The sequence below is a fragment of the Schistocerca cancellata genome, chromosome 9 (genome assembly GCF_023864275.1).
Source record: "Schistocerca cancellata isolate TAMUIC-IGC-003103 chromosome 9, iqSchCanc2.1, whole genome shotgun sequence".
NCBI lineage: Eukaryota > Metazoa > Arthropoda > Insecta > Orthoptera > Acrididae > Schistocerca > Schistocerca cancellata.
The window spans coordinates 361,657,199-361,671,315 of record NC_064634.1 but is presented as its reverse complement, the minus strand read 5'-3'; the positions used below and the strand labels follow the sequence as shown (position 1 = coordinate 361,671,315).

General features: G+C 47.4%; 1 protein-coding gene across 1 annotated transcript in view; it reads right to left on the bottom strand.

The window, feature by feature from the left end:
• Positions 1–721: 721 nt before the first annotated feature.
• The window catches only part of LOC126101415 (protein O-mannosyl-transferase TMTC2-like), a 98,305-nt gene continuing 84,909 nt past the window's right edge, over positions 722–14,117 (bottom strand). The window contains exons 9-10 of the mRNA XM_049912077.1: positions 8,831–8,916; positions 722–1,059 (exon numbers count right to left, since the gene is read on the bottom strand). Coding sequence (XP_049768034.1) covers positions 722–1,059; positions 8,831–8,916 — 424 coding nt within the window. The remainder of the gene's footprint in view (positions 1,060–8,830; positions 8,917–14,117) is intronic.

Sequence of the window (14,117 nt, the reverse complement as noted above, 5' to 3'; positions counted from 1 at the left end):
CCTGAGCAGCGCTTGTTTACTAAGTGGTCAGCTCCCTGCTGCACCATTACCTGTGTTGGCAGTTCCTTCGCCTGTTTACTAAGTGTTCAGCTCCCTGCTGCGCCATTACCTGTGTCAGCAGCCCCTGCAGCTGGGCAGCGCGGTGCCTGAGCAGCGCTTGTTTACTAAGTGGTCAGCTCCCTGCTGCGCCATTACCTGTGTCAGCAGGCCCTGCACCTGTGCAGCGCGGTGCCTGAGCAGCGCTTGTTTACTAAGTGGTCAGCTCCCTGCTGCACCATTACCTGTGTTGGCAGTTCCTTCGCCTGTTTAGTAAGTGGCCAGCTCCCTGCAGCGCCATTACCTGTGTCAGCAGCCCCTGCAGCTGGGCAGCGCGGTGCCTGAGCAGCGCTTGTTTACTAAGTGGTCAGCTCCCTGCTGCGCCATTACCTGTGTCAGCAGGCCCTGCACCTGTGCAGCGCGGTGCCTGAGCAGCGCTTGTTTACTAAGTGGTCAGCTCCCTGCTGCACCATTACCTGTGTTGGCAGTTCCTTCGCCTGTTTAGTAAGTGGCCAGCTCCCTGCAGCGCCATTACCTGTGTCAGCAGGCCCTGCACCTGTGCAGCGCGGTGCCTGAGCAGCGCTTGTTTACTAAGTGGTCAGCTCCCTGCTGCACCATTACCTGTGTTGGCAGTTCCTTCGCCTGTTTAGTAAGTGGCCAGCTCCCTGCAGCGCCATTACCTGTGTCAGCAGCCCCTGCATCTGGGCAGCGTGGTGCCTGAGCAGCGCTTGTTTACTAAGTGGTCAGCTCCCTGCTGCGCCATTACCTGCGTCAGCAGGCCCTGCACCTGTGCAGCGCGGTGCCTGAGCAGCGCCTGCCTGCAGGTGTCGGCCGCCGCCTGCCAGTCGCCCAGCTGGGCCCGCAGGCGGGCCAGCCTCAGCAGAGCCCTGAGGGTGTCCTGCAGGTGCGCCGCCGGGTCCCGCAACCGCTCGCCGTCCAGCTGCGTGCCGTCCTCGTACACCTGCGACGCCTCCCGAAGCCGACCCCGTGCCTCCAGCAGCTGCCCCAGCGACACGTACGCCGCTGTCACACCATCAGGTTACAAAGTCTTACTACCTGCTCACTGAAAAGTCCTATATGTATGAATATACTAACTATGGATGCTCTGACAAAATGTGGCCTAACATATACACCTATATGCACACATGCCACACTGACGACCACGTGTCAGCCATGTGGATGGTGCTCTTATCCCATATGGACATAACTTTTCCATTTATTGAAACATGTTTTCCCATATGCTACACGAGTGCCAGCTGTAGGATAGCCGTAGGAGTTCATATTTTATCCACTCGATGCAGCAGAAGTTGTCTTACAATTTTGCCTTCATTGAAAATGTTAGAGTAACATCAAATACTAGCTGTCGGAACTATCATGAAGAACAGAATGGGTCCATCAGGCTTCAAAAAAGGAAGTTAGACTGCACAAATTTTTCTTCTTTTAGAGGAAGGGAAATGTGTTGTACTCTACTGGCCATTAAAATTGCTACACCAAGAAAAATGCGGATGATAAACGGGTATTAATTGGACAAATATATTATACTAGAACTGACTTGTGATTACATTTTCACGCAATTTGGTTGAATAGATCCTGAGAAATCAGTACCCAGAACAACCACCTCTGGACATAATAACGGCCTTGATACGCCTGGGCATTGGGTCAAACAGAGCTTGGATGGCGTGTACAGGTACAGCTGCCCATGCAGCTTCAACACGATACCACAGTTCATCACTAGTAGTGACTGGCGTATTGTGACGAGCCAATTGCTCAGCCACCATTGTCCAGGCGTTGTTATTGGTGAGAGATCTGGAGAATGTGCTGGCCAGGGCAGCAGTCGAACATTTTCTGTATCCAGAAATGCCCGTACAGGACCTGCGATATGCGGTCGTACATTATGCTGCTAAAATGTAGGGTTTCTCAGGGATCGAATGAAGGGTAGAGCCACAGGTCGTAACACAGCTGAAATGTAACGTCCACTGTTCAAAGTGCTGTCAATGCGAACAAGAGGTGACCGAAACGTGTATCCAATGGCACCCCATACCATCACGCCGGCTGATACGCCAGTATGGCGATGACGAATACACGCTTCCAATGTCCGTTCAGCGCGATGACGCCAAACATGGATGCAACCATCGTCATGCTGTAAAGAGAACCTGGATTCATCCGAAAAAATGACGTTTTGCCATTCGTGCACTCAGGTTCGTCGTTGAGTGCACCATCGCAGGCGCTCCTGTCTGTGATGCAGCGTCAAGGGTAACCGCAGCCATGGTTTCCGAGCTGATAGTCCATACTGCTGCAAATTTCGTCGAACTGTTCGTGCACATGGTTGTTGTCTTGCTAATGTCCCCATCTGTTGACTCAGGGATCGAGACGTGGCTGCACGATCCGTTACAGCCATGCGGATAAGATGCCTTTCATCTCGACTGCTAGTGATACGAGGCCTTTGGGATCCAGCACGGCGTTCCGTATTACCCTCCTGAACCCACCGATTTCATATTCTGCTGACAGTTATTGGATCTCGACCAACGCGAGCAGCAATGTCGCGATATGATAAACCGCAATCGCGATAGGCTACAATCCGACCTTTATCAAAGTCGGAAACGTGATGATACGCATTTCTCCTCCTTACAAGAGGCATCACAACAACGTTTCACCAGGCAACGCCGGTCAACTGCTGTTTGTGTATGAGAAATCGGTTGTAAACTTTCCTCATGTCAGCAAGTTGTAGGTGTCGCCACCGGCGCCAACGATGTGTGAATGCTCTGAAAAGCTAATCATTTGCATATCACAGGATCTTCTTCCTGTCGGTTAAATTTCGCGTCTGTAGCACGTCATCTTGGTGGTGTAGCTATTTTAATGGCTAGTAGTGTATATTGCCACTCCACAAAACATCAGCCAACTACTACAGAAGTTTCTGTATGTTCAAAAGGAGGTTTTATGAGAATTATAAATCCAGACTATTAAGGACTATGCCAATCAGCTTTACAGCTCCACCCATTAACAAGAAAAGCAATCAAGTGTTGGAGAAATTCTTCTTTCCCGTTTTCCTATTATCTGCCGTGAATGATTTATTTTGTACATGTATACCATCAAGCAGAAGATATCTCTAGTGGAATTTATAAATGAAGTTGGAATGGACTTGGTAGCTGCAGGAGCAGATATTCGATCATTGGAACCAACCCCAAACACTAGGCTAGGTAGAAATTTTGGTCGCCATTTTATAGAAAAGGAGCCACAAACTGTCAACAATGTGAATGTCACGCACTTCTGTAAATTTTGCTCTGACTAAGGAAAGAAAGAAACTGGCAAGAGGATAAAGAAAGGAAGCAAATTGTATTAGCAATACTGCGATGTTGAACTTTGTGTACCACAGTATTTTGAAGACTAATATTTGGAAGTAAATTATGTGTAAATTACATGTACTCAATTTTTGTTATAAAATTAATCTGCACTTGTGAAGTTACTTTTTGTTTTAATTTCTACTTGAAATCTTTGAGGCGAAGCGTAAGACCTTTACCAGGAGAGAGTTCATCCATGTTTTTGGCAACACTAATACACCGGTACTAATGAGAACATATGGGTATGCAAGGATATCTCATAATCTATGAGTATGGGCCTTGAAATGATGCTAGAGTTGGACCTCTAAGGCCCTAGACTATTGAGTAATTATACTTTAAAACTGATATAAAATCGCCAGTTCACCTACGAAATCAAAGGGGAGAGGTAGCAGTGTTGAATGTGTTAAATTCAATGAAGTAGTGTCCACAGCAAGTGAGAGATTTATACCAAGTAAATTAATAAGAGGCAGAACAGATTCACATGGCCCCAAAAACAAGTTAGCTTGCTATTGTTTACAACGAAAACATTATGTCGTATTTAGAAGATTATATGTCCTCTACGACTGACAACGTTTTACCTAAGTTCCAAATTTAGTGTGGACATCTATGCGAGATGTCTGTAATAGTTTCCGCAGCCAACCTCTGTCTCAGAATCTGGTACAAGAGCCGAAAAGATTTTTTTTTTGGTCATATGTAAAGTATACGTAAACTGCAAACAGATCAGGAATCGTCGTAAGTGTCACACTGAAAGTGTACCATTAGCGAAAGCTAGACAGTCTGGAAACACAGCAGTGTCGCTGTATGCGTAGCGATATGGTGAGATACTCAGCACTTCATACAGCACGGAATAATGATTACTTACCGCCTGGCTGGTCTATATCCGTGTAAGAGGCGTGGAGCGCATGGCATGTCAGTTCCTCCTCTTGCAGCAGGAGGCGACGGCTGTCGTAACGATGTTTTACATCTGTGGCTAACTATGGTTACGCTCTGTGGGTGAAGATACTAAACGTTTTGTACTGAGACGCGGCTGGATGCCTGCACTAAATCCTGAGACACGACTGAATGCCTGCAGTAATATCACAACAAGATGTGAAGCTAAGATGAAATCATCTAAATTGTTTACCATGACCCTTGATTCATCATAAAGTGCATTGAGATGGATCGAGCTAAATTTTGCACTCTCTACTGTTAACATAAAACTTTCTTAGCGTGGTCAACTTAGTAATTCAGTTGTAAATTATTTGCGATTTTGAATATTTATCCGACAAATAACTTGGGATCCTTGCTTAGGTACAGCCACGTTCCAGTTGAAAGCAGCATGCCTCGCTAGCTCGCAATGCGAGCAAAGAAATTGAACTCGCAATATATCACGTGGACAGCCGAAACAACTAGCTGTTAATGGCACTAAATGAGAAAAGAATGACACAAGGCCCACGAGAAAGGCAGGCCGTGGCACGTACGTCACAGCACGTGACACTGTACGTCTTACAGCAGCCACCTCCGGCGGGGAGCGAATAATTATTTCAGTCGAGTTTAAAAATACTTGACTGCGTTTTTAAATACATGCAAGTTCTGGACAACACACGAGAAAATTAAGACCTTAAGTCGGTATCTATTCAGTGAAATTTTGATTTCACGTGGGTACAGCACGGAGCCGAGCGTTCACGAAGTGTGGCGGACAAGCCGGACTAGTGTGACGTCACAAGTTCACTGCAGGACCAGTATATCTCGTTGGCCGCGCGACTTATAGTGCTGAAGGATAAGGTGAACGAATGAAACAAAATTTTAGTGTTGAATAAGTCGATGGTATGTAAATTACTCGAGTAGCCACTAAAGTATCCGCCACAAAGAGAGAGAAGGAAAGTGACAACAATAAATATCCATTTAAAGATATGGACCATGAAAATGCTTTTTCAAATGGTTCAAATGCCTCTAAGCACTATGGGACTTAACATCTGAGGTCATCAGTCCTCTAGAACTTAGAACTACTTAAACCTAAGTAACCTACGGACATCACACACATCGATGCCCGATGCAGGATTCGAACCTGTGACCGTGGCAGCAGCGCGGTTCCGGACTGTAGTGCCTAGAACCGCTCGGCCACAACGGTCGGCAAAGCGCTATTTCTGGGGCATTATAAACAGTACAAAGAAATATCAGTTTTGTCAAAATTTCACAGCTTTGTCTCACAGAACTGGCCTTCAAGGCAAGCGAGAAAATTCTGAAAAATTAATGTGTATGATATTTAGATTAAAAATATTCGGGAATAAACTTGTCATTATGTGTAAACGAGACTAAATTGGATGGCTTCGAAAAACTGAAGCATTTGAAATAAAAAGAGTAGTTATTTATTCAGACGAAACATGGATTCATAGACATAACACCGTCAATAACTTTTGTGACAGTATATCGTGCGAACCGTGATTTCTAAGAGAAATAACCTGTCGGTGCTTACGTCTTGAGCTAAACAGTTCAAAATGGTTCAAATGGCTCTGAGCACTATGGGACTTAACATCTGAAGTCATCAGTCCCCTGGAACTTAGAACTACTTAAACCTAACTAACCTAAGGACATCACATACATCCAAACCCGAGGCAGGATTCGAACCTGCGATCGTAGCGGTCGCGCGGTTCCAGACTGAAGTGCCTAGAACAGGCTCGGCCACACCGGCCGGCAGCTAAACAGTGCACCGTGTACAGATAAACAGCGCGCACGTACTCCACTTGTACAAATACTGGAGTGTGTAATATTACTTTCTTTTCTGTTTCGTGGCAAAATGTTTGAGCGGAAACAAGTCTTCCTAGGGATGATGCAGTGGAATTTTGTCAGACGTTTCATAGCCAAGCGAAGAGTGGGAAATAAATTGGCCATTAAAAAGACCACCCTGATGTCTAAGTTTGCAAAAAAAGTGTTCAGTAGCTTGAAATTTAATTAGTGAACAGATGTAAATCTTTGTAAGAATTTTCAGTACCAAAGATAGAATGGCAGTGCCCAGAAGGGGTGTGAAATCGACGAAGTGATGTCTAGTCTTACCGAAATACATCGTGTTCAAAAAAATTGTCGAATTCTTTAAGAGGTGGTAGTACTCATCGAAACAAGAAAAATAAGTTCAGTAAAAGTTGGTCCGGAAATGCATACTTTCTGCGATTAACACGTGTTTACATGAGGTGTTCAATGTGGCGACCATTCATGACAATGCATTCCTCTGCCCTTCGGCATAAGAAATGTCGCGCCCTTCGAAGTACACCATTTGTTATTACACCTGCTGCTACGCGTTAAAGACACGACCATGTAGCGCCTGCACATCGTTCATTGGTGTGTTGTAGACCAGTTCCTTCAAGTGTCCTCAGAAACAAAAGTCTAGGGGCTTCAGGCCCGCAGAACGAGCAGGCAAACCAGATGTGCCCCTCCCTCCCTCCCTCGACCCTCAACCAATTCTACGGTCCTGAAATGTCTGCGTCAGATGTCCGCACGCCTTGTGACGAAAGTGTGCTGGTGCACCATCAGGCGTGAACCACATTTGCATTCGAAAGTCCAGATAATGCCACCCAGTTAACCTTCATATTACCACGTACCAACCTATTAATCTACCGCCACGTACACTGATTGAGAATCGGTGTTGATACTCTCTTCCTGAATTGCTTGGGGTTTTACATATGTCCATACATGCTGGTAATGGAAATTCACAACACCAATTCTTGTGAAGAATTGTAAAGTCTTCGATCTGAACAGTGGATCTGCGGCACACTTTTGAGATCTAGCTATTTTCACCTTAAAAAGGGACACTGACGTAGGGATTGTGAAATTCTTTTTTTAATGTTGAAGAAATAAAATAGAAATCAAACTACAGATTACACTGAAGCTTCTTTGCTTTCTCTTGATGTATGTAGCTTTAATAATAATAGCATACTTACAGATAGTTAAATATATTATGTTTTATGCTTTTATATCTTTATAAAAAAACTCTAAACTTAAGAAAATCTAAAAACGTAACGGTCAGTAATTCTGTGAAATGATCTTTCTTAAAGTAAGAAATAAAATAGCTTATAGAAACTTTAGGGACACCTGATTTGCTGTACATGACTTCGAATATAATTTAAAGTCGTATGAAAAGTTTCTTATACTTATTTTATTACTTAGTTGTAGAAAACCATTTCATAAAGTACACTGAACTGCCAGAGAAACTGGTATACCTGTCTAATTTCGTGTAGGACTACCCCCCCCCCCCCTCCCCACTCCCGAGCACGCATAAGTGCTGCAACAAGACGTGGCATGCACTCGACTAATGTCTTAAGTAGTGCTGGAGGGAAGTGACAACATAAATCTTGCAGGACTGTCCATAGATCCGTAAGCGTCCGAGGGGTAGAGATCTCTTCCGAACAGCACGTTGCAAGGCATCCCAGATATGCTCAATAATATTCATGTATGGGGCATTTGCCGAAGAGTTTAAACTCAGAAGATTGTTCCTGGAGCCATTCTGTAGCAATTCTGGAAGTGTGGGGTGTCGCGTTGCCCAAGTCAGTCGGAACGCACAATGGACGTGAATGGATGCAGGTGATCAGACTGGATGCTTACGTACGTGTCATCCATTAGAGTCGTATCAGGGGTCCCATATCACTTCAACTGCACATGCCCCACACCATTACAAAGCCTCCACACCCGTACACGTCCATCAGCTCGATACAATTTGAAACGAGACTTGTCTGACTTGTCTGACCAGGCAACATGTGTCCAGTCATCAACAGTCCAACGTCGGTGTCGAAGGGCCCAGGCGAGGCGTAAAGCTTTGTGTCGCGCGGTCATCAAGGGTACACCATTAGGCCTTCGGTTTCGAAAGCCCATATCAATGACGCTTAGTTGAATGGTTCGCACGCTGACACTTGTTGATGGTCCATCACTCAAATATGCAGCAATTTGCAGAAGGGCTGCCCTTCTGCCACGTTCAACCATTCTCTTCAGTCATCGTTGGTCCCGTTGTTGCAGAATCTTTTTCCGGTGGCAGCGATGTCGGAGATTTGATGTTTTACCGGGTTCCTGATGTTCGCGGTACACTCGTGAAATGGTCGTATGGAAAAATTTCCACTTCATCGCTACCTCGGAGATGCTGAGTCACATCGCTCGTGCGCCGACTATGACACCACGTGCAAACTCACTTAAATCTTGATAAGCTGCTATTCTAGAAACAGTAATGGATGTAACAACTACACCAGCAGTTGCCGTCTTATGTAGGCGTTGCCGACCACAGACCCATATTCTGCCTGCTTACATATCTCTGTATTTGAACACGCATGCCTATATCAGTTTCTTTGGCGCTTCGGTGTATTTGACTTTTTTTTGTGCTTGAAGATAACGAAGGTGCCACCCCGGCCCGGTCTTCTGTTTGCTTGCCGGTAATACTTGGCCAGTCTGTTCGTGTACTGTAATCGCTTCGTATACGTATAGGATTGTCGCTGTACCTGCGAGAGAGGGCCGGTAGTGGATCGCGTGCCGGTAGCTGCGCTCCGCCTCCTCCGGGCGGCCTCTAGCCTGCAGTAGGTTGCCCCTGTAACACAGATAAACAAAGGGGAAAGTAATGGCTGGAAATAGAGAGAAGCTAGCTGATCGACACTGTGTATACTTCTGGATAGCGGCAGAAATCCCTGCCCAGTTGATTACGTCAAAGTTTTCGCAGCTGCAGTGACAAACTACACCATACGAGACATTTCCAGTATGTTATCGTACTACTAATGCTATCAGCAATTCCCTCTGTAATTTATTAGTGCTAAGACGGCATATGTATATCACAAAGTTACTGAACAACCTAGTTGGGGTGTGCAATAATTATTAATTATTTAATATGTCATAAGTTTGTTGGTTCACCCTCAGCTCGCCAATACGCGTTCGATGCTTGCTGCAGAACTTACAAGAGCACAGGAACAAACGGCAAAACGGTATGGGTAACTAAAATATTCATGCTAGCACCAAAATTTACTGAGCACAATGTGGATGATGAGGCAGGACTCTAATGCGAAACAAGGTTTTTTATCAAATTATTTATGTATTCTTCTACAGAAGGCACCATTTCTCAGTCGTAACATCCGACTGTAAAATCCACGAAAATCCTAACATCCACTCAGGTGAAGAATGAAACTCCGTAAAAGTTTATAAACTGTATGCTCGCCATAAAACACTAATGCTCATAATCGTCTGAAATGTGTTAGTGTCAGCACATGGTTTATATACACTCCTGGAAATGGAAAAAAAAAACACATTGACACCTGTGTGTCAGACCCACCATACTTGCTCCGGACACAGCGAGAGGGCTGTACAAGCAATGATCACACGCACGGCACAGCGGACACACCAGGAACCGCGGTGTTGGCCGTCGAATGGCGCCAGCTGCGCAGCATTTGTGCACCGCCGCCGTCAGTGTCAGCCAGTTTGCCGTGGCATACGGAGCTCCATCGCAGTCTTTAACACTGGTAGCATGCCGCGACAGCGTGGACGTGAACCGTATGTGCAGTTGACGGACTTTGAGCGAGGGCGTATAGTGGGCATGCGGGAGGCCGGGTGGACGTACCGCCGAATTGCTCAACACGTGGGGCGTGAGGTCTCCACAGTACATCGATGTTGTCGCCAGTGATCGGCGGAAGGTGCACGTGCCCGTCGACCTGGGACCGGACCGCAGCGACGCACGGATGCACGCCAAGACCGTAGGATCCTACACAGTACCGTAGGGGACCGCACCGCCACTTCCCAGCAAATTAGGGACACTGTTGCTCCTGGGGTATCGGCGAGGACCATTCGCAACCGTCTCCATGAAGCTGGGCTACGGTCCCGCACACCGTTAGGCCGTCTTCCGCTCACGCCCCAACATCGTGCAGCCCGCCTCCAGTGGTGTCGCGACAGGCGTGAATGGAGGGACGAATGGAGACGTGTCGTCTTCAGCGATGAGAGTCGCTTCTGCCTTGGTGCCAATGATGGTCGTATGCGTGTTTGGCGCCGTGCAGGTGAGCGCCACAATCAGGACTGCATACGACCGAGGCACACAGGGCCAACACCCGGCATCATGGTGTGGGGAGCGATCTCCTACACTGGCCGTACACCACTGGTGATCGTCGAGGGGACACTGAATAGTGCACGGTACATCCAAACCGTCATCGAACCCATCGTTCTACCATTCCTAGACCGTCAAGGGAACTTGCTGTTCCAACAGGACAATGCACGTCCGCATGTATCCCGTGCCATCCAACGTGCTCTAGAAGGTGTAAGTCAACTACCCTGGCCAGCAAGATCTCCGGATCTGTCCCCCATTGAGCATGTTTGGGACTGTATGAAGCGTCGTCTCACGCGGTCTGCACGTCCAGCACGAACGCTGGTCCAACTGAGGCGCCAGGTGGAAATGGCATGGCAAGCCGTTCCACAGGACTACATCCAGCATCTCTGCGATCGTCTCCATGGGAGAATAGCAGCCTGCATTGCTGCGAAAGGTGGATATACACTGTACTAGTGCCGACATTGTGCATGCTCTGTTGCCTGTGTCTATGTGCCTGTGGTTCTGTCAGTGTGATCATGTGATGTATCTGACCCCAGGAATGTGTCTTTATTGTTTCCCCTTCCTGGGACAATGAATTCACTGTGTTCTTATTTCAATTTCCCGGAGTGTATCACCGAACTCAATACATACCATGATACTGAGAGTGCCACAAATATCTGATGCAAAGAAACAGAAATCAGTTCTATATGCTTTATAAGCAATAATAAGACGTAGGTAGTAAAAGATAAGTGTTTATTACGACCACAGTAGAGAGATGTAAAAAGAAAGGAAAAACACCTATCAATAAAAAATAATATAACCTTTCAGACACTAAGTGACTTACGGCTGGAACACACAGTGAGTAGTGGGACGCGAAGACTATGCCACTGATAATCCCTAACAACAGAGGTTGAACGTTCGGCGTAGTTGGCCTACAGGTACGTCTCGGGATATCGCTGGACAGTCGTAGGTCCCGCTGAGGCGACTCCCGTCTGGGCTCTGACTGATGGGCTCCTAAGAACCGGCGTATTAATTTTCCCAGAGATTCGGCGGAGCGAACTGCCGATGTTTTTTTTTTTTCTTTATTGTGATTTTGGCACCTTATAGAAATGGTGGGCTGGGAGCGGCAATATTACGCCGCTCTTCAGCCACAGTCAGTACAAAGAGGAAACAATGAAGACACAGGAAAACATAACATAACGGTGGACAAAAAACAGTAGACATATTAATTAAAAAACACGAAGCCTTTCACAGGTGGAGTAAAAGATAAAAGAACGGTCAGCACTGTACACAAACACTGACGACTGAGAGAACACACGTGAATGATGCAGCATAGGTCGGTGAAAACACTGAAACACTAACATGACGGCACACACACAGAACCGATGACGATGATCTCCGGCGCGCGAATGTTCACTGTGACATGTGCGAGTCCGGGGACCTGCCAAAAGAGGAAAAGGTGGGGGAGAGGGGGAGGGGAGAGCGTAGATGCCAGTGGCAGTGGAGATGGGAGGGGGAGGAAAGAAGGTACGGGAATAGGTGAAGCCGGGGGGAGGAGGGAGGGAGGAAGGGAGGAGGGAGAGAAGGGAGAGAGGGTGCCCTAAGGAACCAAAGGGAGGGGAGAGGGAGGACCAAAGTTGATAGGATGGGTATATGGAGGGGATGAGAGCATCATCAGGGAGTGGGAGTCGGTGGAAGCCACCTTGGGCGAGGGTATGGAGAGTGGAGAGATGGAGAGCAGGTGGGACGTGGGAATACAGGCGCGGCAGTGGACGGGGGTGGGAGGGGATGGGAGAGACAAGCGGGTGAGGGGGATCGTTTACGGGAGGTGTAGAGGATCCGTATCCGTTCGAGGAAAAGGAGGACGTGTAGGAATGGAATAAGGTCATACAGGATCCGCGTGGGGGAGGGGAGACGGATTCGATAGGCAAATCAGAGAGCATGGCGTTCTAGGATTTGAAGGGATTTGTAAAAGGTAGGAGGGGTGGAGATCCAGGTAGGGTGGGCGTAGCAGAGAATAGGGCGGCTGAGGGATTTATGGGTATGGAGGATGGTGGAGGGGTCCAGACCCCATGTGCGGCCAGAAAGGAGCTTGAGGAGACGTAGTCGGGACTTTGCCTTGGCTTGGATTCTCCAGAGATAGGGGGATCCAGGAGAGGCGACGGTCAAGGGTGACGCCTAGATACCTAAGGGTGGGGGCGAGGGCTATAGAACGGCCATAAATGGTGATATAGAAATCAAGGAGACGGAAGGAAGGGGTGGTTTCGCCTACAATGATCGCCTGGATCTTTTGGCTTGCACCGCTCTGTATAGCTGGGACGCAGAGGAATTCGTGCAGATCCAGTACCGCACACGTGACACGTGACATGACGGAGGAGGTAGGTCCCTGGCGAGGAGGCCCTCTGGTGGTGTTTCCTGTGCCGTGTGTCGTCCTGTTGTGGCCGACGCAATCCGGGGAAGCAACGCCTTGTGCTTATGCAACCCAGTTATGCTTCAGCGCCTAAGCGGTTGCTGACTCCTGCATGCGAACGTCGAATACATGGGACAAAGTCTACCACATGTATGAAGGTTAAAGCTGGCCAAAATAATTCGCAACCACGTTACGGGATTACTCTGAAGTGTTTAACGGTGCAACTCTCCTGAGACAGACTCCTAACCTGGCCGTAAAATTTTTAAAGCACGTACTTAAAACGTCGCTCTGTGGTCGCAAAATATTCTGTGTCTGTAACCCTCCACGCATCAGAGAGTCGAGAGCAGTGTACTCGGCAAGGATTCGCTGCCGATTTACTGTACAAGTAACGTAAGCTGACACTGGTCGCGGTGGCCGGAGGGTGAGACCGAAAAGGTACTTCCCATTTATTGTCGCTCCCATCAGCCGGCGCGAAAATTGTGAGCTTAGTTTGCCGGATTAGCAGTCTTGTGCCCAGATGCCTGCACTCTGTATATACTCTGTATATATGACTGGAGCACACCGCATAAATACACTACTGGCCATTAAAATTGCTACACCAAGAAGAAATCCAGATGATAAACGGGTGTTCATTGGACAAATATATTATACTAGACCTGACATGTGATTACATTTTCACGCAATTTGGGTGCATAGATCCTGAGAAATCAGTACCGAGAACAACCACCTCTGGCCGTAATAACTGCCTTGATACGCCTGGGCATTGAGTAAAACACAGCTTGGATGGCGTGTACAGGTACAGCTTCAACACGATACCACAATTCATCAAGAGCAGTGACTGGAGTATTGTGACGAGTCAGTTGCTTGACCACCATTGACCAGACGTTTTCAATTGGTGAGAGATCTGGAGAATGTGCTGGCAAGGACAGCAGTTGAACATTGTTCAAAAATGGTTCAAATGGCTCTGAGCACTATGGGACTTAACTTCTAAGGTCATCAGTCCCCTAGAACTACTTAAACCTAACTTCACCCACAAACATCCATGCCCGAGGCAGGATTAGAACCTGCGACCGTAGCAGTCGCGCGGTTCCAGACTGTAGCGCCTAGAACCGCTCGGCCGGCTGAACATTGTCTGTATCCAGAAAGGCCCGTACAGGACCTACAACTTGCGATCGTGCATTATGCTGCTGAAATGTAGGGTTTCGCAGGGATTGAATGAAAGTTAGAGCCATGGCACCCCATACCATCACGCCGAGTGATACACTAGTATGGCGATTACGAATACACGCTTTCAACGTGCGTTCACCACGATGTCGCC